This window comes from Anas acuta, chromosome 2 (genome assembly GCF_963932015.1).
Source record: "Anas acuta chromosome 2, bAnaAcu1.1, whole genome shotgun sequence".
Classification (NCBI taxonomy): domain Eukaryota; kingdom Metazoa; phylum Chordata; class Aves; order Anseriformes; family Anatidae; genus Anas; species Anas acuta.
Window position 1 is genome coordinate 43,864,232 of NC_088980.1, and position 24,683 is coordinate 43,888,914.

At 39.9% G+C, this 24,683-nt stretch overlaps 1 protein-coding gene across 4 annotated transcripts in view; it reads left to right on the forward strand.

Annotated features, from left to right (window-relative positions):
- Positions 1-16,380: 16,380 nt before the first annotated feature.
- ANO10 (anoctamin 10) overlaps positions 16,381-24,683 on the forward strand; it is a 115,370-nt gene continuing 107,067 nt past the window's right edge. For all 4 annotated transcript variants that reach the window (XM_068674486.1, XM_068674484.1, XM_068674485.1 and 1 more), the window contains exons 1-5: positions 16,381-16,479; positions 19,987-20,139; positions 21,176-21,358; positions 22,446-22,580; positions 23,955-24,074. In XM_068674486.1, the coding sequence (XP_068530587.1) occupies positions 20,001-20,139; positions 21,176-21,358; positions 22,446-22,580; positions 23,955-24,074 (577 nt within the window). In that variant the 5' untranslated portion in view covers positions 16,381-16,479; positions 19,987-20,000. The remainder of the gene's footprint in view (positions 16,480-19,986; positions 20,140-21,175; positions 21,359-22,445; positions 22,581-23,954; positions 24,075-24,683) is intronic.

Genomic DNA, 24,683 nt, shown 5'->3' on the forward strand with positions numbered 1-24,683 from the left:
CCCACCACAGCGCCGCCCCCGCCGCCATGGCGGGCGGGAACCGTGAGGGGACGCCGTGAGGGGCGTCCCTCAGCCGCTGTCACACTCCTAAATCGTGTCCCCAAGCACCGTGTCCCCAATTTCAGCCCCTCACACAAAGACAGGAGCCAGCCGCCCCGCTTTGCACAGCCCTGGGTTCTCAGGGGGGTAGTTTCTGGTTGTTGGTACGGATAAAAAAAAGGATGCGCTTCTCAGCAGCATCCAAACCCATGCCATAGGTTGCTTAATTATTCAGCAGTGTGTGAACTACATTCACATTAAACAATCAGCAAACTCCAATTGAAATAAAACAGAGAGATGCAGCGAGTGGAAGCACTGTTGAGGCGTTTTTAAGCCTCGCATTCTTCCCAAATTTTGCCGCGGACCTCAGGCACTTCAGAAAAACAGGCAGAGCAATCGCTGCTCCTTCAGGTTTCTGAAATCCTGTGAGCGAAGCTGTCACGTTAATTTGGTAACACAAAAGCCATTCTGCAATTTTAACGCCAGCCATCGTCAAGGTTACACAATCTCAGCTAAAGTTTGTTTGGCGGTGTCACAACGCTGTGGCAATCTAACATTTTTCTCTGGAGAGGTGGGTTTTGTTTTGTTTTGTTTTGTTTTGTTTTCCAGTTATTCTCTGAAATATCCTACTTACTGAAAATACGAATAGCTGTGCATGCAGAACTATATGATTACTGCCAACATTTGCAGTGATGCTCCATGGAATTTGCGAAGAGCCTGAAATAATAGCCCTGAATGCTGTTACTTCTTCTTAACTCCAGTGAAATAATATGTTTAAAACCTCGTGAGTAAGATTTAAGCCCTACTTGTGGAACACGCAGGTGTTAGACATGGCTATTTTTGTGATTTCAGTTCAGTTGTGTTTACACAAGCAGTCATTTGTTACACATATTTAAGAATGTAAATACACAAATAATGCACTTCCACTCATCAGTTTCTTTCTCTTACTTCCTTTCTTGATAGAAATAGCTCAGTTTCTTTCAAGTTGACTTGAATACGTGGATAAATCAGCTGTATTTCTGTGCATGAAGAAATGACTGCGATAAAGCCAATGGAAGAGGGTCAGTCACACGTCAATTGGCTGATGTGGTGGTGTAGAAGAATGAAGGATAGCTAGATCATGATGAGAAGCAAAAAGTTCAGGTGAGGTTTTCCGTTTTGGTATTTCAGAGAATTTTCTGGACACTGAAAATATCCCTCGGATTCTGAAGGGATGGCTCTTGCCACTGTTTTACTCTCTCACTTCAGTAATAAGCCCCAATGTTCATTTTTAATAGGACTTATATTTGGTCCTTTTTATTGAATTAGTTTGCTGGCCTTCTCTTTAAGAAGAACTATGCTACCCAATGTTGCTATTATAAGCCAGGATTTTATTTTCAGATCCCATCTTGTAACACAGGTGAGATTCCTTTGTTATACACTTTTCAGGGCAAAAGTCTTTTCCTGCTAACATCAGAGCAAAAAAAACAAGTTCTCTTAGCTGTGAGAAGAAAAGCAATCCATCTGACCTCACAAAGCCTCATTGTCCTGGACTAAGATAAAAGTATCAATCTCCATGCTAGAGAAAGACTCCAGGTGACATTATAGAAGCCAGAGTGTCAAAGCCATCTTGCTTACTCTGGATTTTGAACAATAACTTTGAGACCATCTATATTAGAGGTCAGTTCACAGTAACTGTCATCATTCTTAGCTATTTCAGACTTGAGGTTGTACTATTTTCTATGTCAATACACCTCAAACACAAAGCATTTCTATATTATATTTACTACACTTCCAGTCCTACTTTTGATCCAATAGAAGTAGCTGCTTGTCAGCTAGAGCTGACTGTGACAATGAAACATGAAAAGAGTGCAAGTGTTTATCACCATCGTTTTTTACAATGACCCACTTAGTATCCTACTTTTCCAAACAGCATCACAAATAGCTCGCTAAAACCTATCTGATCAAAAACCATAAAGAAGGCTGACCAGGCCAAGCATGTACACACTAAGGAAAAAAATATTGCTTATGCTTGTTTTCTATATGAAAGTGATAAAAACAGCAGCTTGATAAAAGGAACATCATAAACTATGCCTATTCTGATTCGGTAGCAACAATTACGATGGCAGCCCAGCTCACAACTGAAGGAGTTCCCATCAGTTGCATCCTTGTAGTGGTTCAGCAAATACATAATTTGTTTCCATAAAGCCTCTGCAGGCTCTTTGTTTCTTGCACCCACAGGTCCTTCTTCTCTGAGTGTCTACCCTACATGTTGTCCATGTAGTAGTTCAGGCATGACTTCCAGCTGGAAGTTCGAGCCTTGCATTGCAGGTAGCCCAGGTTGAAAAGGAGCTATGTTTGCATTCAGAGCCCCTGTAGCACCAGTTTGTAACTGTGCCCACAGCAGTTGTGGTAGGAAGTTGTGTAACTGTGTGCAGGAGTCAGCTGTGGGGAGGTCAAGAAAAGTTTAAGTGCTTCAAGAAGCAAGCATACTGCAAAGAGGGGTGATGATGAGATTTGTCCTTATTGTTATATTCAGTATCAGCGACAGCTGGGGCCATGACAAGCTGTGCTGCTAGCCAGAACTCCCCTCTTGTCACACTTAGCTATGCCAGCATGTGTCACTCACACATGGTTAACCTGAAAATTCCCTCCTGGATACAGGAATGGCTGGGAAGAGACAAGGTTTCATGTTTCCTGGTGGGTGGAAGGGTGCTGCCATTAGTAGACTGTGTCTACTTGGGTCTGTGTGCTAGCTCTGAGAGCACATGTTGAGACATTTTCAGCTGCATGAGACAGGGTGTGTAATCTAGACAACGCCATAACTTTATTTTATATTCTTCACCTTTGAAAGTGGATACCTGCATGAACACACAAACTGGAGCCCTCCAGGGCTGCTGGAAAAGTCTGCACCTAGCAAGAGGCTAGTTTTGATTAAAACCAGTAAGAAGCAAGTCGCTGAAAAGGTCAGGGTGGACATTAGTTGAGGCTGTCCATGAAACAGCAGATCTAGCGATCTGAAGAGTATGAAGAGTAGGATTAAAATAAAACCTGTGACATTCAGAAAGGCAGACTTGAATGAACTTGGAGAACTGGAAGTTAGGAGTCCTCAGAAAAGCTTGTATAACAGGTAAAAAGAAAAGGAAGAGTGAATTCACAGGAGCAGCTAGTTATTTAAAGGAGTGTTATTAAGGACAAACACAGGTTTTAATTGTGAAGGAAAGTCAGCAAGTATAGTTAACGAACCAGTTTGGCTAAATTACTCAAGAAATAAATATATAGGGATGGAAAAAAAAAAGTAGGTTAGGATATTAAAGCTGAGAATTAAAGTAAAACTGAAGTACGTAGAAACAAAATTCAAAAAGCACAAGCATAAAATGGCACGCAACTAGCAAGCAAAATAATAATTAAAAAAAAAAATCACTCTAGAAACATGCTAACTGTATGAAGTAGAAATGGTTCTCTAACTATAAAGGGAGAAGACTAAAGGTGTCAGAAGGGCAGTGCCTTCTAAGCCTCACTAAATAGATCAGTAAAATCGGGAAACTGATGCAATAACAACAGAAGATAAGATTTTAGCTGCAGCTAAGAAAAGGGTAGAGTACTTGTCAGGTATTTTCAGGTTGACCTGAAGTTCCTCTTTTACTCCATCCTACGGTATTTAAAGGTGTTGCTCACAGAATATCAGTGTCATTAATCAGTATCTTTGGGTAAGTTTGATTGTTGGGTAGCACAGAGGAAGGCTGTAAAGTGACAAGCACAGTGGAGGGGAGGGAAGAGAGAAAAAAGGAGGTATGAAAAGGTAGATTAATAAAATTAACTTCAATTCTTAGAAGAACAGTGAAAGAAATAAATGTGCATCCATGAAAAAACAGCATAGAGATTGGTAACTGTCAGCAAGAAATTATGTGTCAAACATCTGACTGACTTTATAACCAGATGACCTATCCTATGGAAAGAGACAAGCTATAGATGCAATGCGTCTTGATTTTCAGGTGAATTTTCATTTGATTCCCTTAAACAAATTAATCAAGTGTGATTTACATTGATCTACAGCTAGGTGCATACAGAGCTATCTGGAAAACCAGAGTAACAGGATGGTGCTCTAGCAAACTGGCAATGGGTATATTAAGCGGGATTGCACAGATCCCACATCTGGTGCTAGTCATTACTGACCTGAAGGATGCTTATAAAAGGGAAAATGCTTATTGAATTCATAAGTGTATCAGGCAGGGAAGGAGTAAGTATGCAGGAGGACAGGGACAGAATATAAAATGATCTTCAATTAGAAATACAAAAAAATGGGAAGCTATTCAACTGAAACAGCTGCAGACCTAAGCAGGAATAATCAGCTGGTAGGGAAAACTGGTTAGGTAGCAGTTTTGTACAATAGTAACTCTGGCTTTGAGTGGTCACGGACTGGGTGTGAGTCAACAATGGTGTGTTATTACAAAAAAAAAAAGATAAGCGTTCTGCTGGGATCTATTATAAGGATTAGAGTTTGCAAGACTTGGCAAGTAATTCTGCTTTGCTAAGCAGTTGTAAAGCTAGTTTGGGGTGTTGTGTGTCAAGAAGGATGTGGACCACCTGAAGAGCGCCTAGATGGGAACAACCAGAATGTCAGGGGCCTACTGGAAAAACTGAATGGTTCTGGACTGGTTAATTACGGAATTAAAAACTGAGTAGGAGGAATGAGAACAGTCTACAAATATGCGAGAATTTATGACTACATGGGAATAACCTGTTTTTGCTGCCCATGATAGGCAGAAACTGTAACGAGGGCATTTTAGGTTAAACATTAGGACAAATGTTCCTTAAGGCTATAGTTAATGGAAAAAAGATTGTCGGGGTATGGTCAGGGTCTGTAAGAACAGGCTACCTTCATATCGTGTCCTCCATAAACAGAGATGTCATAGGGGTAGGGGAGCTGCCTGGAGGCAGGGAGGCTGAGAACACGGATTTCTGAGGACCTGTCAGCCCTGTGTTTCAGTCCATATGCTAACGTCATCAAGGCCAGCTGAGGCGGGCAGGAGTCCTGTCCACCAGCACACTCACCATCCCACCACGTGTCCTGGCATCCATGCCACCCCAGCTGATAATAGTTGGAGGGTTTCAGCCCCCTAAAATCCACATCATAATCCCGTTCCTAGTGAAGTTGTTAACTACGAAACGCAGCGCAACCTCTCTGGTGTAATCCTGATCTCATCGTAACCCTGTTGGTTGTAAATAAAAGCTTGTGCAATGTTTTTGGAGTTTTCTTTTTACACAAAGCAACGTTTCTTTTTTAACCTTACAGCTCATGTTGTAATACGTGATTGGTCAACAATCTTCAAACGTCTACCATAGGTAAAGAGAGGAAGTGTCTCGTGGGTGTTGTACGTCATATCTGGTAAGCTCCAAGCCTGAGAATTTCCAGTCATTACTCTTCAGAAATAATTCCATACTGCAGGAATTTTGGTAAAAAAAATATATATATATATATATATATATATATATATATATATATATGATTTTGAATACTTCTCTGCGCTTGAAATAAAATAAAAAATTCCTAATGTTTTCAACCAGATTCATAAAAATAACTGATAGTTTTCCAGCCCTGTTAAGTCCCAGTTATTTATGTATTCTATGTGAGTAAAGAACAATTACCTTAACTAGTAAATTTTTTTGCTTTATGTGTGTCAAGAAAATATTGAAAGCAATATTTAAAGTCAGTAAACATGTTTCATTACAACTTTTAATAGTTGCTTCTTCTTCTGAGGGAAATTGTTCTTTCTTTTTTTGTCCTTTTTTTTTTTTAAATAATAAGTCTTTGGCAAAAAGAAGTATTTCTATTTGTACTGATTCCAGCTGGTAGAAAATAGTAGTAAGTAGCAGTGTAATGGAAAATACTTATCTCCTTGGAGATTGGCTTTTTTAATATAAAGATCCCTTTCGTAAGATTAGTAAATGCTTGAACTCAGTTTAAAAATACATTTTTTCCTACATGGTAGTCTCCGTTGCTGGCCAAATTCATCCTTGCAAGTATTATTTAAATTAGGGAACCCAGTGACAGACAACCCAGTTATGTCTGTTGTGCGCTGTTTTTATTTACAAGGAATGTACATCAAGTCCTATTTCCCCGAAAAGAGGAAATACCAAACAACACGAGGAAGATTGTGTGCTTACAGTTTGTTATTTTGACTTTCTCTTGGTGTCATACAGATCTTGCTTCTCCCTGTGGCTCTTCTTTTTCTGCCTTTTTTTTTTCTGTTTTTCTTTTGTTTGCTTGCTGGGTGCTCATGACACACAGACACATACTGCCCTTCCAAACAATACTCAACCTTTGCATTCACATTCAAACCACAGCACTAACCTTTATGCCACATATCTTAGTTACTACCCCAGCCTTGTCAAACTTGTCTGGATTTCAGCCAGCGTTTTTAACTGTGAAAGTTATTGATAAAGAAAGACAAATTTAGCATGATTAGGGAGATCTTTTCTGTCCATTATCTTCGGCAGTGCCCACAGATCAAAGTCAATGGCTATTCTCAGAGATGGCAAATCTATGGAATGAAGTGATATAAAATATAAATACATATTTATGTAATCTTGGTGTTTGAAGTGCTGCAGTACATGGCAGCATGAATGCTGCGTTTGTGTCTTTCTCCTGTGGCCAAAAACATGTTATCGCTTCTGAGGAAAAGTTCTCTGTTTCTCCCACTGGTATTTCCCCCAGGACTTCAGGAGCTGGTCAAAAGTAAAAGACTGGGCCATAATCTGCTCTGAGTTATTTTATGCTTCATCCAATTTAACTCTGTGTATTGCAATGGAACTTTTTATCATTTTCACTGCTGCAACCAAGAAAAGTGCATTTGCCTCATACATCTTTCAACTTCAGAAAATGTTCTGATTGGGAATCTTATAATTTCTTTATTTTTTCTTGATGGTGAAGTTATTTCACTAATCTTTCTTTATCTTTGCTGCTGAATATACATTTTATTACTAAATTTAAGTGCTTCTCTTCACATGACCTATTTCTTTTGAGTCTTAATGCTATTTCTTGGATACACTTGCCTCTTCCCTCTTCTATGTCAAGTACTTGGTTTCATCTTGCTTTCTGGTAATTTGGATGATACAAATGGATTGTTATTGATTTTTTTTTCAGGTTTTTAAAAGTATTTGGTTTGTCTGAAACCTTTGTTTCAGCAGAACTTTGGTCTCTGCAGATCTGAACTGGCATTGTCTGCAACTTCATATATAGTATATTCTGTGTAACATAGGGCATATATTCTATATATTTATATACATATATATTTATGTATATTATGCGTAACACAGAACACCTTGCTGGTCTTGCTTTTCTTTACAATCAGTTACAAAATTAATACCAGTTAACATCAGTTACAAAATGTACACCATTACACCAAGGAACGGCCAATCACTATGTAACTTATGGGAATACTAATATTTATAGATAAAAAAATAGATATTCAGTTTTCTTTCTGTGTTTTAGTGTAGCTGCAAGATAATTCCTGGAGCATTGTGTATGATTCACCTTCTTGTTTTAGTCTTGGGCTAATAAAAGTAGTTAACAAAAATAAACTAAAGCCTTGTAATTTGAGATGGTGTGTTCTTACTCCTGTATGCAGTTTTGCTTATATGAAAAATGTAGAGTAGAGCAAGAAAAAATTGAGGAAGGATGACAGAGGTAAATAATAGCTGCTGTATATGGAGAAGTTAAATAGGTTAGAGCTCTTGGCCTGGAAGAGGGAAAACAGAAAGCAACATAAGAGAGATCCTTAGAGTAATGGATGACATGGAAAAGTAAATAAGAAACAAGCACTCACATATTCTCACAATATAGGAATCAGAGGAATCCTGCGAATCACATAACAGCTGGAAAACAATCAGAAGGAAATATTTTCCATGTGATGGAAATAGCGCAACGTGATGCTGCTGGGGACTGAGGAGCCCGTATTATAAAAGAGGGAGTAGGTGGGGCAATGGAAGTTATCTGTTGGTGACCATCAAAGATAGTGACCAGATGCAATCCCCAGCTGAAATAATCCTTCAGGCACTCCATTTATCAACAGCAGTATCACAAGTTACTTGTATGAAGAAGTTACTGAAGGCTGTGTGAAAGAAAACTAATGCATATGTGTGTTAACAATCAAAATGAGAAACGTGTATACGATCATGTTCTTGATGGGTAGCTTCTTGTGCAAAGAACTATTGGCTTTTGAGGCTGATGCAGAGCATTGCTCTCCCAAGAAACAGGATAAAGTGCCAACCTAAGAAGAGAAGCACAAAGCCAAATGAGCCATCTAAACATAGCTGTCTAGTACCATTTTAGCTGCTGTGTGATAGCTCCTGGCTTCCAGTTGTTGCTTCAGTAATCTGCAGATCCATCATCAGTCTTGCATTGTATCTGGCAGCCCTCTGCAGCTGTCTTTGATGTGTCAGGGTGTGTCAGGTGGCAGTCCGTGATGCAGATGATCCCTGTGAGTGCCAGCTGAATTGTCAGCTGGGAGGGGGCTTTCCCTGACTGTCCTTCAGGTCACGCTGTCAGGAGCGGAAGCGTGGAAGAAGCTGTCCCTCACCTAGATGTGTCAGAGCACTTACACGCAGCCCCATAAATATAAATGCTTATGTCCTAGTTACATGGGCTGAACTCAGGGGAAGCAATGCAAATAAATCACATTAAAAAAATCCGGTGTGCATGAGTTATTCAAGAGCACGTACGTGAGAGCAGATCACATGTTGCACATTTTCAGAGTGCTGTCTGGTTACACTAATCTGGTTAATTTTTACTTGATTTTGATATCTAGTATAGAAGAAACTTGAAGAAAGGTAAGCTAAGTGCTAATGTATTATTTCTTCTTATCTTTTAAGGAACTATAATTTCTTTACCATTTTCCTCCTTGTTGGTGTTTCCATCTTATAGATATGTTAAGATGCTGTTGGAATTGTCCTGTATCAGATGTGCACATTTAAAAGAGCAAATACATGTAAATTTTATTTATAAAAATTAAAAATTGAACTAGCTTTATTTTCCACTGCATCCCTCAGAGCTGAATAATCACACATAGTGAATAGATCAACAATTAATGTAACTACCCCATGACAGACAAGTATATAAAAAAAAAAAAAAAAAAACAAACAAAACACTGCAACTGCAGACCTAGATAACAAATGTGCAGAAATCTATTAATATCTAGAACAATCTGAAAAATCTCCATCAATCCAAAAATCTCTAAGAGAACTTTATACAAATAATAGTATACCTTACCATAAGAACTCTGCATTTTATTTAACCAATGTTATTTTTTTTGCAAACTCATCACATTGGTTTTCTTAATAAATATCATACAACATTACCTTGATGATACAACAAAACCCTAGGAGTATGCCGAGGACTCTTGAAGGACCATTTAACTAAATGCAGCAGAGATGTCTGTCAAAGGCAAAATGCCCTACACCTTTGAATCTTAAAGTCCTCTTTAAATATGTCAGGTGAAAAGGGATGTGTATTTGATTATGTTGCTAATGGATATGGAAAAAAATATGTATGGGATAACAATGTATGGGATAACTCAATATTTTTATTTAACAGTTGTTTAAGCAAGAGACATGGAAGATTTAAGTATACTCACAACTTATTTTTTCTCTGGCTAGGTGATGCTGATACCCAGTTAACACTATATCAATGGTGCTGAGTGGATTGTTACCTTCAGAGTGAGGTGAGGTACTTTAATTACATCATCTTAATTTCACCGTTACTTATCCTAATTCTGCCGTTTACCAATTTTCCCTCTTCTCAGAAATGTCTCAGAGCCCAGAATGTTTTAAATGGGAGCATTTCAAATCTAGGCTAGCATAAATTTCAAACTACCCTGAATTGATAAAGCTCTGAAACCAGCTAAATTCTTGGTGGTTTGTGGGTGCAGTGACTACTTGTGGACATGTGAAGAAATCTCACTGTAGTCTAGAAGAGGGATTTCAGTTCAGAAGAGCTGGCTCAGCTGGGACCCAGACCAGCCCCTGGTACTCTCACTGGGGTTAGGAAGTTGCCAGCTTCGGGGCGACAACACAAATGTGTGCTGACAGTCACCCACTATCTCCCAGCATTTCCAGCGTGTCCAGAAGAGCAGGCAAGCTCTGTCACAGTTAAGTAGGAAAGATTCATCGTTATTGTCACAGGTGTGGATTTAATAAAGGAAGTAGTAGAGGATTTAATCATTTCGTGCCTCAACATTAGCATTCATTTCCTGGTTCTCTGCTGTTAGCATGGGTAAGTGGTGCCAGTAGTATGGTAGCGTGGCTTGACTCAGTCTTCAGTCCCATGGGCCTGGGAAGAAGTTGTGGCTCCCTCTGACAGCTGAGAGGTGTACATCTTGCTGACGGTGCTGCTGGTCCACCCCACTGTGCATCCCAGTCCAGGGAGCCTGCCTGCCTTACCTGAGCCATGAGGCAGAGGGTTCTTGTCACAGGGCCTGGTACGGCCAAGGTGTGTGCCTCCAATTCACAGCCCTGCGCAGCAGAAAGAAGCCTCCATCCACCCCATTAACATATAGGGGACTATGGTCCCATGGGTTCTTGGGCCTTACAGGCAGTCCTAGTGGGATTGCTGCGACTCACACGCAGCTCTAAACACACCCACTCGTTCCCAGGCTGGCCCAAGAAAGATGGTCTGTACCCAGACACCTGTCACTCTCACTGATCTGAACCAAAAACAGACTCTTGTTTATATAACGTAACACCAAAACACAGTTTTATTTTTCCTAAAAAATGAAAGAAACCCCAAATGGAACTTTTATTCCAAGCTCTGTTCTCAGTACGTCTCCAGATCCGCCAGGAAAAAGATTTTTAAGGGCAATATTAATTGTTAATCTTTTCTTGACTTTCATTTGACTTGACATTTGATTTTAAGAATGGAGGATCCTTTTTTTAATTTAATGTTTTGCCTTAGCTTATTTCACTGTAGTACTAGCAAGAAGGAGCAGTCCCTTCTGCAGCTTAAAATGGGGCGAGTACTATATTAGTCTGCAGTTTGATCTTGAAAAACACTAGACATCTGCTTCAGAAGGAACTAAATGAGGAGAACAAAAATAGGATTCCTGTTTTCTATCACATTGAATTTCTAATTGTCGATTGGAGATGATTTTCACTAAAATAAAGACTTTTTAAAATTAGGTTTGATGGATCTGAGTGTGCTTCAAATCAGATTATAGAATTATGCACTACAGAAATAAAAGACAAATTAAATGACCTTGATGATAAAAATCAAAGTTTTTTTCTGTACAGACTTACAGTACTAAATTTTAAGTAGACCACTTGATGCTAATAAAGATAATAGGCTAATCTCTAATAAGGTAGAATTTATGGGGCAAAAAAAATCTTTAAATTTACAAATATTACATCTTTGGTATTTCTGAATGCATGACTGTAGCAGTCAGGTCTGGTTAAACATTTATTTCATTTTCAATGAGTACCTAGTGCTCTCCTAAACCGACAGAATATACCATATATCTTTATTACCCTATGCTCTGTATGTTTGATGACACCACTGGGACCCATGGGACTCAGATGGTGAAAAACTGTGCCAGACTTTGTATTCCAGAAGAAACGAGCTAGATACCAAAAGTAGATCAGCACATGCAGTCCTTTAACAATAGCATATGCACACCTCCTTGTTCTGTCAGTACTTTGCTTGCCAGCCCTGCAGAAGAGATCACAGGCAAAAGATTTTCTCTTTTGACTCATCCACTTTTTGTTGAACAGCTAGAATTACGTTAGTGATTGCTTTGCAGTCTTTCACTGATTATGTCAAATGCCACTTTTTTCACAAGTTCAGTATTTTGTTCTTGGTGTTGATGGCTTCTAAGGGGAGTTCCATAATTTTGCAAAGTCCAGTGACTAAGTCCAACTTTTTAGTTGAAAAGAGTGATTTATTCCAGGCTTGTGATTTTTATTTCTGTTTCAGAGTATCAGATGCGTAAATGCCAATATGCATCCCCTTCTGAAAATGAAGGGGAAGCTGTGTTTCTGAGCATGTAGATGTAGCATGTAAACTAGACACAACAGTAATAATGACAAGCTTAGGTCATTAGAAATTGGAATTAATGGAAACGAGCTATCTGCAGTTTAACAGATTTAACAAGTTTTGTTATTTTCCAAGCAATGGTGAGAACAGTCAAATGAACAGATGTACAACTGATACTAGTGGACAGTAAGTAAGCAGAGAAATTATATACAGACTTGCAAATGAATCATACAATGAAACTGTGTATACTGTATTAAAGGAGAACAGAGCTCAGAGTCTTCAGATTTATGCTGTTGGACAGCTGTCAAATCTGCAATAGTTTTGCTAGCAGTACACCAGTGCTACAGTCCTTGTCCAACTGGATAAGCAAATGCATCTCCCTGGAGAAATCAATTTATGATGGCTTGAAGGATCAGCTATAAAAACTTACACAACTCCTCTTTTCATAATCAAGAATTCCATAAAAGATCACTTCCCAACTTACACTTCAAGTTCCTTAAAAGTTAGAGTAAAACAGACCTTATACAGTGAAGATGTAGCATACGCATTTTATCTAGATACCTTCCTGAAGTTGTCTGCAAGAACACAAGAAATATTTCTTGAAGCGCAATAAAAAAAAAACCCACGTGCACATCTGGCATAGTTTGGAGCACATCTGGTGTAGTTTGGAACAGCTGATGATATTACAGCTGTCTCATTTTGGTTTGCTTAAAGCCTTACACTGTGGTGGTTCAGCAGCTGACCAGCAGCTGAATTCAGGCACAAGGGGTGAAGGACAACTGGAATCATGAACTTCTTCAGCCCTCCCAGGACCATTCGTGATTCAGAGCTGCAGAGTAGGGCTGTAAGGAAATTTATCACCTCGTTATCTTTGGCAAGCGTTACTTTGAAAGTAGTGGCTGGGAAGACTTTCACTGAACACGGACTTCCTGAACTTGCTTCTTCCAAACTTCTTGCTTCTAGTGAAAGGCTGCATCGGGTGGTGAAGTCCAAGACTTCTCTGGGTCACAGTCACAGCAGGGCTACCAACAAGTCCAGTTTTCTTAAAGCACATTAAGTTCTGCCATCTGATAACTCATAGCAATTAATCAACTGACTCTTCAGAATTGTTCCCAGACATGGACTAATAAATAAATCACGCACATTCTGTCCAGGAGGACTGAACTTTGAATCTTGATGACTTTTAATTCACTTTCCTTGAATTCATGTATAAAATATGATTAATATATAATGCAGATTTTTTTTTTTTTACCTGCTCTCCCTGGGTAATAATTCGAGAGTGGTTTCTCTCACCTCTTTTAAGCTTAGGCAGGCTGATTTTCCTCTTTTTATGCTATTTCCATTTGTCTTGACAGGACAAACAGTTTGACAAGACAAACCTTCTGCTCTTTCATGACCTAGTTTGGGATTAGAAACCTGGAATAAAACTGGGTATCTCTAATCAGCTAGACCCAGTGGGAAATGGAAGACGTATCTTGTACCTTGCAGATTTTAATTGATCAGCTTCATTGCTCAATGTTTATAAAACAAAGCTTCCACACTTTGACCCCAACAGTGCTTGGGCTGCCTCAACAGATTTATGTGGAGATTCCTAGCAGGATGTAAAAAATGTGCCAGATATGACTTGAAAAATAATTTCCTCTCCATTTGCAGAAAGGTATAAACATAACATTTTAGTAATATTATATTACTGGAAAAATCCCATATAATCCTGCATAATCTGACCAGAAAAACAACTGAAGATGCGTAAAATGTCACCAAATCTTACTGTAACAAATATATCAATTGAAACTCAATTACAAAAAAAAAAAAAAAAAAGTAATTACCATATTAACCCTAAACTTTAAAAGTCCAATAATCCATTTTACACTCTAATCAATATGTCATTAGCTTGCGAATAGGAAGAATATTTTACTGTTAATTGCTCCTTACTTGTTCCAGTATGCCTCTAACCCGAAGTAAAGTTAAATCTTAAGAGGATGATTATTCCTATGTGTGACTTCAGAGTAGAGCCAATATTCATTTGTTAGACACTGGAACAGGCTGCCCAGGGAGGTGGTGGAGTCACCATCCCTGGAAGTCTTTAAAAGACGTTTAGATGTAGAGCTTAGGGATATGGTTTAGTGGGGACTGTTAGTGTTAGGTTAGAGGTTGGACTCGATGATCTTGAGGTGTCTTCCAACCTAGAAATTCTGTGATTCTGTGATTCATCTCAGTTATGTGGCTGTATGAAGTATGGTTGTCATACCATATGTATGTCTATATGTATTTGAATTACAAGGTTTGCTGTACGGAAAGGTGCTTACCTTGTGCCAGCTTTCGGTCTTACCCAGCCTTTCTTTGAGCCTATTCAAATCACTAAAATTGAAGAAAACAGAAGCAGCCAAACAAGGGTAGTTTCCTGTGGAGCTGCTAAACTGAATGGGCTCAGAGAAAGATCTGAATTGGTGGAAGTATGGGGCAAAGCCTTGGAGCTAGCAATGAAGGCACAGATAGAAAGAAATATTAATGTTGGGTACAGATAGCTACTGAACTATACCCAAAATGTGATCACAGTTTCAACCAGGTATAAAAGAGAATTTTACTTCAATGTGAATGGCTTCTTAATTTAGTTAAGTACTGTGTTAATTATTAGTCCAAGGTGAAGAGAGACAACCACAGAATAAAAATAAGCTCCTTTATTGAAATTTTGATGGATTTTCTTTTGTCTCTCTCTCACACTCTTTTTTCCTCCTTTTTTTTTTTTTTTTTTTTTTTTTTTTTTTTCTACTTTACTACAGCTTATCCATTACACTGTGGCTATAGTCTGCTTTGTGCCTGACAGAGGCAGACCATGAATATGCTATAATCAGCTAACAATCGCAATAGTGGACTACAGCAACTGATGGACGCAAGCTTGGGATTTGTATTTAACTCTAATTATAGTGCAGTTGGCAATTTAGGGTGGGCAAACCTGATCCATCTTTAAATTAACTAATCCTAATGGAAACAGCCTAGTTACTACAACACAATTTAGTTGGCACAAGGTAATTTGCTTTTGCCATCATGGTCAGTCTGTTTCCACTGCGTCAGCAGTGTACGTGTATGCAGATTACTATGCACATACAGGCACACCCACCATCTATTTATGAATCCTATTTTACTTTGGCGACCATCGGATTATGTGCTAACCTTTATGCATGGTTAGCAGAACGTGAACCTTTTAGAAAGAAACTGATAGTGTGCTAGCAAGAATTCATTGCATAGCAAGAATGTGACACCTAGTGGATAGATGGCATTTGAGAAATATGACAGACTGTCAAGGAATACTGACATTAAATGACACGATCAAGTAGAACAATGACTTTGCTATCAGAAAATACATTGATTTTGAATGACTCTATGCACAGGGCCAAAGTAATTGGTTGTTAGGAAGTCCTTACTGAAAGCTCAAAAGTGAAGAAGGTGTCAGAGAGCAGATGTCAAGCCAAGAAGGCCAGAGATCCCTGAGGACAGAAATCAAAACCCACAAAGACATTGGTGGATACTGACAGGATGCAGTGGGACCAGAGATTTCCAATATGGAAAACTCAAGAATAAAGTGTTTTTTAAAAACACTTAATAAATAAATTAAAACTAAATAAATAATAAATTAAAACTAAAACAATAAAGTGTTTTTTTAAAAAATCCCTTTTGTTAAATCTATGTCCCTGTTATTGCTACATTATTTTCGCAGGAAGTGAGTTTTCACGGTCAGAGATACTGAGTGGTGAATAAACTATATGATTAGGCCATCGAGAGCTGGACTAGACTGAGACATGGTTTAAAAGGTCTGACTAATACATCCTGCCCAAATTAGCTGATACTAATTGTGTTACTGCTCCATGTGGTGTGTAACACCTGGATTTCGAGTATTCACATTATCTCCATTTTCTGAGGTGCCTTGCTTCAAGGGCTATAAATAACAGAAAGCCTCAGTACCAGAGACATTTTATTCTGGCTACAGAGTATGACCCATACTTTTCATGGTAAAATGAAAACCATTACAAAATTTAAATGTGAATGTATTTCCAAGTTTGCTGAAAAGTGTGTGGGATCAGCCTCTTCCCACAGGTGACTGGTGATGGGACCAGAGGGAACGGCCTCAAGTTGCGCAAGGGGAGGTTTGGGTTGGAAATGAGGGGAAATTTCTGCTCAGGAAGAGCGGTCAAGGGTCGGGACGGGTTGCCCGGGGAGGTGGTGGAGCCACCGTCCCTGGGGGTGTTCAGGGAGAGGTTGGACGTGGTGCTTGGGGACACGGTTTTGGTGGCGCCGCCTCAGCCCTCCCGCGCCTGCTCCCTGAGCCGCCCCTGAGGCAGCGGTGGGCGGGAGCAGGGAGCGTGGACACGGCTCGGGGGAGGGCGCTCGGCCCCGCCCCGCCCCACCCCGCCCCGCGGATGTGGCGCCGGCAGCCGGCGGTGAGTGGGGAGGGGGCGGCCGCCGCCGCCGCCCGGCGGGGACCGGGGAGGGGGAGGGCGAGGGGGAGGAGCCGCCCCCTGCCCGCCCACAGCACGGCACCGGGGGGCACGGGAAGGGAAGGGAAGGGAAGGGAAGGGAAGGGAAGGGAAGGGAAGGGAAGGGAAGGGAAGGGAAGGGAAGGGAAGGGAAGGGAAGGGAAGGGAAGGGAAGGGAAGGGAAGGGAAGGGGTCACGGCTCTCCCGGATCCAGCTGGCTGCGTCCCGCTGCTGAAGCCCTAAATGCAGTGGTGGAAGAGGGCTTCGGCTGCCTTTCGGGCGGTGGTAGTAGGAAAGCTAAAAATAACGAGCGGCGTCCCATAGCTGCTCGCCGCACCAAGCACGCTGATGCCAGCAATAAATGCTTAGCAATTATCTAATGCTTTTCATTTTTAACACACAGACCTTAAAAAGCCCCTTCAGAAGCTGCGATGTGCACAATGTAGCAAACATTCGGGATAAAATTGATTATGGGAAGTGATACTGCAAGGCGGAACGGCTGTCAAAACGCAGTGAATCACTGCCGTCGCGGTTGCAGTGCATTATTGCCAATAACGTTGTCCTTTGTCTGACTCATCCTGCTTGTGCAGATGTGCATCTGAAATGTTTTTAAAATTCTAGTGTATTTCCTTTAAATACCTGCATGCATAGGTTCAGAGCTAAAAATCTGAATGATTCTGTATATATGAGCTAGAAGGTGAAACTTAACTTCTTTGCCTCAGTTTGCACTGCCAGTCAGGCTTCCCAAGCCCTTCATTTCCCTGAACCTGTAGATGGAGGATGGGGAGCAAAGTCCCACCCACTGTAAGTAAAGAGCAGGTTCAAGACCACCTGCTGAAACTAAACAACTACAGGTCTATGGGGCCTGATGCCATGCATCCCAGGGTCCGGAGGGAACTGGCTGATGTAGTTGCCAAGCCTCTCTCCGTCACATTTGAAAAGTCCTGACAGTCAGGCAAAGTCCCTAGTGACTGGAAAAAGGGGAAAAAATATCACTCCCATTTTTAAAGAGGGTAGAAAGGAGGTCCCAGGGAACTACAGACTGGTGAGCCTCACCTCTGTGCCTGGGAAGATCATGGAAAAGATCCTTCTGGAAGCAGTGTCAAGGCACATGCAAGACAGGGGTGATCCAAGAAAGCCAGCGTGGCTTTACCAAGGAAAAATCATGCCTGGCCAATCTGGTGACTCACTTCTATGATGGAGTGAGTGACAACATCAGTTGACAGGGGAAGATGACCAACGTTATCTACCTGGACTTCTGTAAGGCCTTTGCCACAGTCCCACAAGACATCCTGGTCTCCAAATTGGAGAGAGATGGATTTGAAGGGTGGCCCATTCAGTGGGTAAGGAGTTGGCTTGAAGCTTGCACACAGAGGGGGGTGGTCAATGGCTCTATGGCCAAGTGGAGGCTGGTGATGAGTGGTGTCCCTCAGGGGATTCTCCTGGGACCGGTGCTGTATAATGTCTTTATCAGCAACGTAGACAGTGGGATCGAGTGCACCCTCAGCAAGTCTGCAGGTAGCACCAAGCTGAGTGGTGCAGTTGATACACCAGAAGGAAGGGATGGCATCCAAAGGGACCTGGGCAAGCTGGAGAAGTGGGCCATGTGAACCTAATGGGGTTCAGCAAGGCCAAGTGCAAGGTGCTGCACCTGCGTTGGCGCAATCCCAGACATGAGCACAGACTGGGAGAACTCGATGAGAGCAGCCCTGTAGAGAAGGATTTGGGGGCTCTGGTGGACAAAAGGCTTTATGTGAGCCAGCAGTGAGTGCTTGCAGCCCAGAAGGCCAACTGCATCCTGGGCTGCATCAACAGAGGGGTGGCGAGGGAGGTGATGAGGTGATTGTCCCCCTCTGCTCTGCCCTTGTGAGGGCCTCACTTGGAGTGCTGCATCCAGGTCTGGGGCCCCCAGCACCAGAAGGCTGTGTGGCTGTTAGAGAGGGTCCAGAGGAGGGCCATGAGGATGATTAAGGGGCTGGAGCACCTCCTATGAAGAAAGGCTGAGAGAGCTGGGGATGTTCAACCTAAAGAAGAGAAGGCTTCAGGCTGACCTCACTGTGGCTTTTCAATACTTAAAAGGGACTTATAAGATGCAGAGCAACTATTTGCTCAATCAGATTATGAAAAGACAAGGGGGAATGGTTTTAAACTAAGAGCGGGGAGATTTAGATTAGAGGTTAGGAGGAAATTCTTCACTCAGAGGTGGTGAGGCCCTGGCACAGGCTGCCCAGAGAAGCTGTGGCTGCCCCATCCCTGGAGGTGCTCAAGGCCAGGCTGGATGGGGCTTTGGGCAGCCTGGTCTGGTGGGAGGTGTCCCTGCCCATGGCAGGGGGTTGGTACTGGATGATCTTTAAGGGCCCTTCCAACCCAAATCATTCTGTGATTCTATAATCTGTAGTAAATTATGTGAAATACTTAATGAAATACCAGGGATCATGATTTCTCTATGGATCATACAAATAAAGCTGGGTTGTGAAAGCCAAGCTCTGTACTTTGGGGAACAGACTTGGAAATTACTTAATTTCACTCTTGGAACAGGAGAGAGAAAACTGCTTGATCAGAATAGGTAAAATCCTTTCTTCAGTGAAATTAATAGCAGAAAAAAAAAAAAAAAAAAAAAAGCAAACTTTTCACTGTTTTAAATTTAGTAAATTCAGTTTGTGGTATTTCGGTTTTGTTCTCGTTGGTTTGTGGGTTATTTCTGCCTAAATGGAGTAGGTTAATTACCAGATTTATCTTTTTATTTAAACACTGCTCTGTTGCTTTATGAAGCATCATATAACTATCACTGTAGAATTGTTTCTATAAAAATTGCACAGTCAACATAATTGCTCAGTTAGACAATTTAGATTATTCACGTACAAAGCTGTGCTGGTGCCCAGCACTATACAGCTGGACTTTGTCACAGAACCACTTGTCCTACAGCTTTCAGCAAGTCATTTAATTGCTCTGGGCGTAATCTGTCTATCTGAATGGTAGGTGTCCTCATCCACTGAAGGTGTAAGTTACCTTGGAACACTTGGTTAAAGTTTCACAAGCTTAACTGAGCAGGTACCTCTGTAAATGTATAATGTATTTCCATTCATAGCAGGAGAAGCTTACATTAGGTAGCTGTTTGTCTGGTGTTGCAAGCTGTAGTTTTTAATGATAGTTCTTCCTTATTACTTTCCTTTTGTTTATTTCTCTTCTTTCTCACCACCAATACTTTGCTATATGTAGCAAAAAGTTTTGCTGCTTGGAGAGTGAGACATACATGCCACCAAGGACTGGCAGTATCTCCCCAAGCAACAATCCTAGAGTTATTCAAATGCCCTGTAGTACTATTTTTAGTAGGTCCACAGAAATGGGCACCTGCCACTCTGCTAAGCACAGACACCTGTATCTCACTATGGTAAAGTTTTGCACTCTTTAGGCTGACACCAAACAGTATTTTTTTAAATAATGGCATTCTTGTTTTGTTTTTGTACTCAGCAAGTTCTTAAAAGATGAAGGAAAGCTGGTCTTCCGTGGATACTCTTGAGACAAACTTCAGGCCTCTGGTAGTAATTGAGCTTGCAAAAGGCACCAAAGAAGAAACCATAGAATGGTTCACTAAAAGAATAGTGGACAAAAAGGCAAATGGAGGTGAGTACGACATGGTCTTGTAGAACACTTTGCAATGGATTGGCTGTCATAATATTAAGACAAGCAGAAAATTAGTTTTCAGGTAACTTGTGATATAAGTAATTACTATTTAGCCTGTCCTACTCCCTTTTGCATTTTTGAAGTTGCTTAATTGAATTTAAGAATAGAATATTGATTTAAGGTCACATGCCTGTTGAAGTTTAGAAGCCTTCCATTTTGGCTGTGAAACATTGGTAACCTCTTGTATTTTTTTTAATCAGTTTTTATATTCATCTTCTACAGTGTGTTTCTCATGTTGATTATGAGAAAGCTGTGAACCTCACCAAAATGAAGATGCATCCCATCTACTATCCTGTCCACCAGCCTTGGCACCATATTGTAGAATTAAACTGAATTAGCAGGAAGCAATTTAGTCTTGATAAATTTATGTTGGCTTTTAATTATCTTTTTGCTAGGTTGTAGATTCTTAGAATATTTCATTAGAATATTTCTTAGAATATTTCATTACTTGTTCCAATATGCTTCCAGGAATTAAAGTTAGGTTAATTTGTTTGTAATACCTCTAGATTTTTTTTCTTTTATAAAGGCATTGTTTATGACTGTTCTAGTTTATATCTGATGGTCGGTAAACTTTCTGTGGCTACAAACTTGCTTTCAGGCTTCTGTTAGGGAAGTCAAGGATGTGTCTATTTCAAAAGTCTCCTTAAAATGAGTGGGACTGTTTGCAGAAGCGCCGATTGCTTATGTGACGTAAGCTGTACAGGTATAGATCCAAACTGTCCGCATTCTTCCAATTCCTTGTCTGTGAGCACTCCACAGAAACAGTGCTAAAGCAGAGGGTGACCTGCAAGATTCTGAGCACCATTTGGGTGCTGAAAAAGCTTTCATTCTTCATGCCTTTGAAAAGATAAAGCTTCAGTGCTCCTGATGATTAGGTCCAGTATGATGTACGCTATGACATTGGGTTTTTAGATATACTCTTTGTCTAAAAATTATGTCACACTTATTTTTCTCACACTTATTTTTTACTTTAAAGGCGCACAACTTCTGATTAAACCATTGGTCACAGAAAATGGAAATGAAAATATTTATCTGGTTGGAGCTTCCCACTTAAGGCTCTTGCTGGGAGCTGAAAATGTGGGATTGGTGAAGGAATGTAATGATAATTCGATGAGAGCTTTTACATACAGCAGTAGAAAAACTTTCAAAGATTTTGCAGGTAAGCGTTTTAAGGCATCTAGTATCATTACAAAGCTGTGGCTAAAGATTATAATCAATTACACTGTTACATCTTTAATGGTCTTTCTATTCCTTGGAATGGTAGCAGTAAACAGAAATTGGAAGAAAGAAATTCAGAGCATTACTGAAATTATTATTTTATTGTCCTTTCATGTGGCTTCTGTTTGTGTATTTCTTACTTTATGCTTTTGTGTATTCCAAACAGTTTCTGATGTAGTATGAAAATTTTCTCCTGAAAGTAAGAAAAAATAGTTGATTAACTTGAGCGCAGAATTAACAATCAATAGTATACGTTACTTTTACTTAATCTCTTATTAACACTTGTGAGCCAGTTCTGATGTTTATTGTATGATGGAGAAAATAGAAATACTTTGTTTTAGTATATTTATATATAAAACACAATTGAATAACACTATAGAGTCATTCAATGGAATTGGGGCATGATTAGTGAAAAAAATAGTTACTTTTCCTCTTTTAATTTGAGGATGCACCAGCACAGTAACATTTTCTTTCAAATGTGCTACCTGCAAGGTGTTTAACCCTTCCCCAGTGTGGTAGTGGCAGAACTCATTTTGTTCTCCAGTTAAGCACTGGAATTCTGGGTTAGTCTTGCTTATACGTCATGTGTCTGTTTCAGCATATCTTCAATATAAGAGGTACTTGGATCTGTCTGAACAAATAGTTTTTTTTGGAAGTTGAATTGTTTCTTTGTTGCATGTTTATTCAACACTACAATCAAGAAGGCGGCAGTGTTGAATAATTTCTGCAGTATTATTTTTGTGGCTTTGCTTCACTGAAATTATAAAGCCTTGAGAAGTAACTTGTTTTCTTAGTTCACTTGGGTCATCAAAAATGCAGTGGCCAGTGTGTGCCACTTAGAGAAAATTTATTCCTAAGATATTTATTTTAAAAAGCAGAGGTTTTTGTTATTATATGTTATTTGGCTGTAATTGTCATGTAATATACATGGATTTTTTTTTCTGGTTCTGATCACTTTTGATAACTACTTGTTGCCATGGTTGTCTTACTGTGTCGCACGATTTCTTACCACCATCCTTTTTGTTTAGATGACAATCAGAATTTCCTTACAATGTCAGAATGTCAGTATATCATTAAACATGAACTTGAAAATTTGAGAGCTAAAGATGAAAAAATGATCCCTGGATATCCCCAGGCAAAGCTGTATCCAGGAAAATCAATTGGTAAGTAAGGCAGTTTGTCTGTAACTCGATGTCTTGACTTAGGGCTCTGTTCATAGCAGAAAAAACTTACTTTTCCTGCAATTAAAAGAAACTGTAAGGCATTAAATCACACTAATATTAATCAGCTTTGTTTTTTCAGAGTTCCACAGTGGTGGAACAAGGAGCAATGAATGTGCAGTGTAACAAGAGAAATTCCAAATAGATATTAGGGAAATGTTCTTTATAATGAGGGTAATCAAATATTGGAGAATTCTAGAGAGGTTGTGGAAAGTCTGTTCTGGGATATGTTTAGATCTTAACTGGGCAAGCTTCTGAGCAGCCCGATTTAAGCTGAACCTGCTTTGAGCAGGAGGTTGGACCAGATGAATTCCAGAGGGTCATTACAACCTGAGACTGAGACTCTGACCTGAGACTGAGACTCCATAATTTTTATAATTAGTACCCAAAATATTTGCCTTTAAAAAACAAACACCACCACCAAACTATTTTTAACAGAAGCTGTAAGGGAAGGCCACAAGATGTCATCAAAATAAGCATGTTCCCATTAATGAATAAGTAAGTTATCAGTGGTTCAAGAAATGTAACTAAACATATATGCTAGATGAGTTTACACTCATATATATGAATGTAAATAGCTAATATGTTTTTCTGCTTATATCAAGTGGATGTCTATGAGAAAAGGGAAAAACTAATGCATAACTTTAGTGCAGTTCCAGTGCACCCATACAAAAGAAAATTGATGTTTCTTTCAATATTTCTCAATTGTTTGCTTACTTGTGATTTCCTGAGCAGTTTGCTAATGGTTTACCAACACAGGTAGATTGCTTTCCATAACAGAAATTAAATACAAAATTGTTAAATAAGTGGTTTGTTTGCAATGGAGGTGTGTTGTGATTTATTATTTAGTATAAATCGATCACTCAAAAATGTTGTTTTTTTTTTTTTTTTTGTATCTTTCCCATAAAATTAAAGTGGCTTCTTAGACATTCTCTTATTTTTGTATTTGTATTTGACTTGTTATGCTTTTTGTTGCTCAAATGCAGCACGTAGACCTCTTCTGCACAAAGCTACACATGGCATTTCAGTTCTGACCTGTAATGCTTCTTGTTGCTCAAGCAGCAATTGGTAACAACTGCAAACTGATGGATTACTCTTTCTCTTCCAGTGGACAGCACAGTCTTTGTAGGAATAGTTAGAATGCATTCTCTCTATTTTAGATTATTGTCAGCTAACATGGAGGTGTATTTTACTTAGCTCAAATGTTAGATTTATTTCAAAGGAACTCTAGGCTTGATAAGCACGTAACGTAACCCATTTGTTCATATTAACTTCGTTGTCTTTGGAAAGAGTACTAGAACTTCTTTTTCCTTCTAGTGAGAAGATTGTTGACCAATGGTATTCTAGTTCAGATTTTCCCGCTGCATGACAGAGAAGAGTTGAAAAAGCTCCGGCACACATGGTATGGACAAGTCAAAATTGGCTATCAACCTCTAGGTATGTGAACACCCACTCTGCTACAAATGAAGTGCAGGGTTTCTTTTGGAGAAATTTTCTCCTCAGTTTGTGTGAGAATACCAAAGGTCCTTACCCACTTCTATTCCAGCATTTAGCCTCTGTAGAAGTGATAACTGTGTGTGAAACGTAAGCACTGTACCAAGAAGTCAGTTGTTTCACTAACAGTTTATGCCTTGTCGCCTCCCCAGTTACTTGCTACAGTTCACCTCTTTATTGCCTTTCTGCCCAAGTTGCTTTGTTGGCCATTGTAAACTGAAGTCCTTGTTTTACCTCAACTTGCTGTTATTGATGTTGGAACCAACAAGGCACTTAGGTTCTGGGTAAAGAGCCATGTACATTTTTGGACTTGCTGACATGCACAATTGATGTCTCTTCATCAAATCCTCCTTGATTCAAAGATAGCTGTAGGATAATCTTTTGCTATAACAACTAGCATTGCAACTTTTCTGGAGTGAAGCTGGAGCCCGAGAGGACATGCAGGCTGCTGTCTCTTGATTCTTAATGATTTTATTTCTTGTGGCTGCAGGAGGTCTGTGCCATATAGGCCTTCGGTCATAGTTTTCAAGCTGGAGGGGAGGAGAGAGAGCA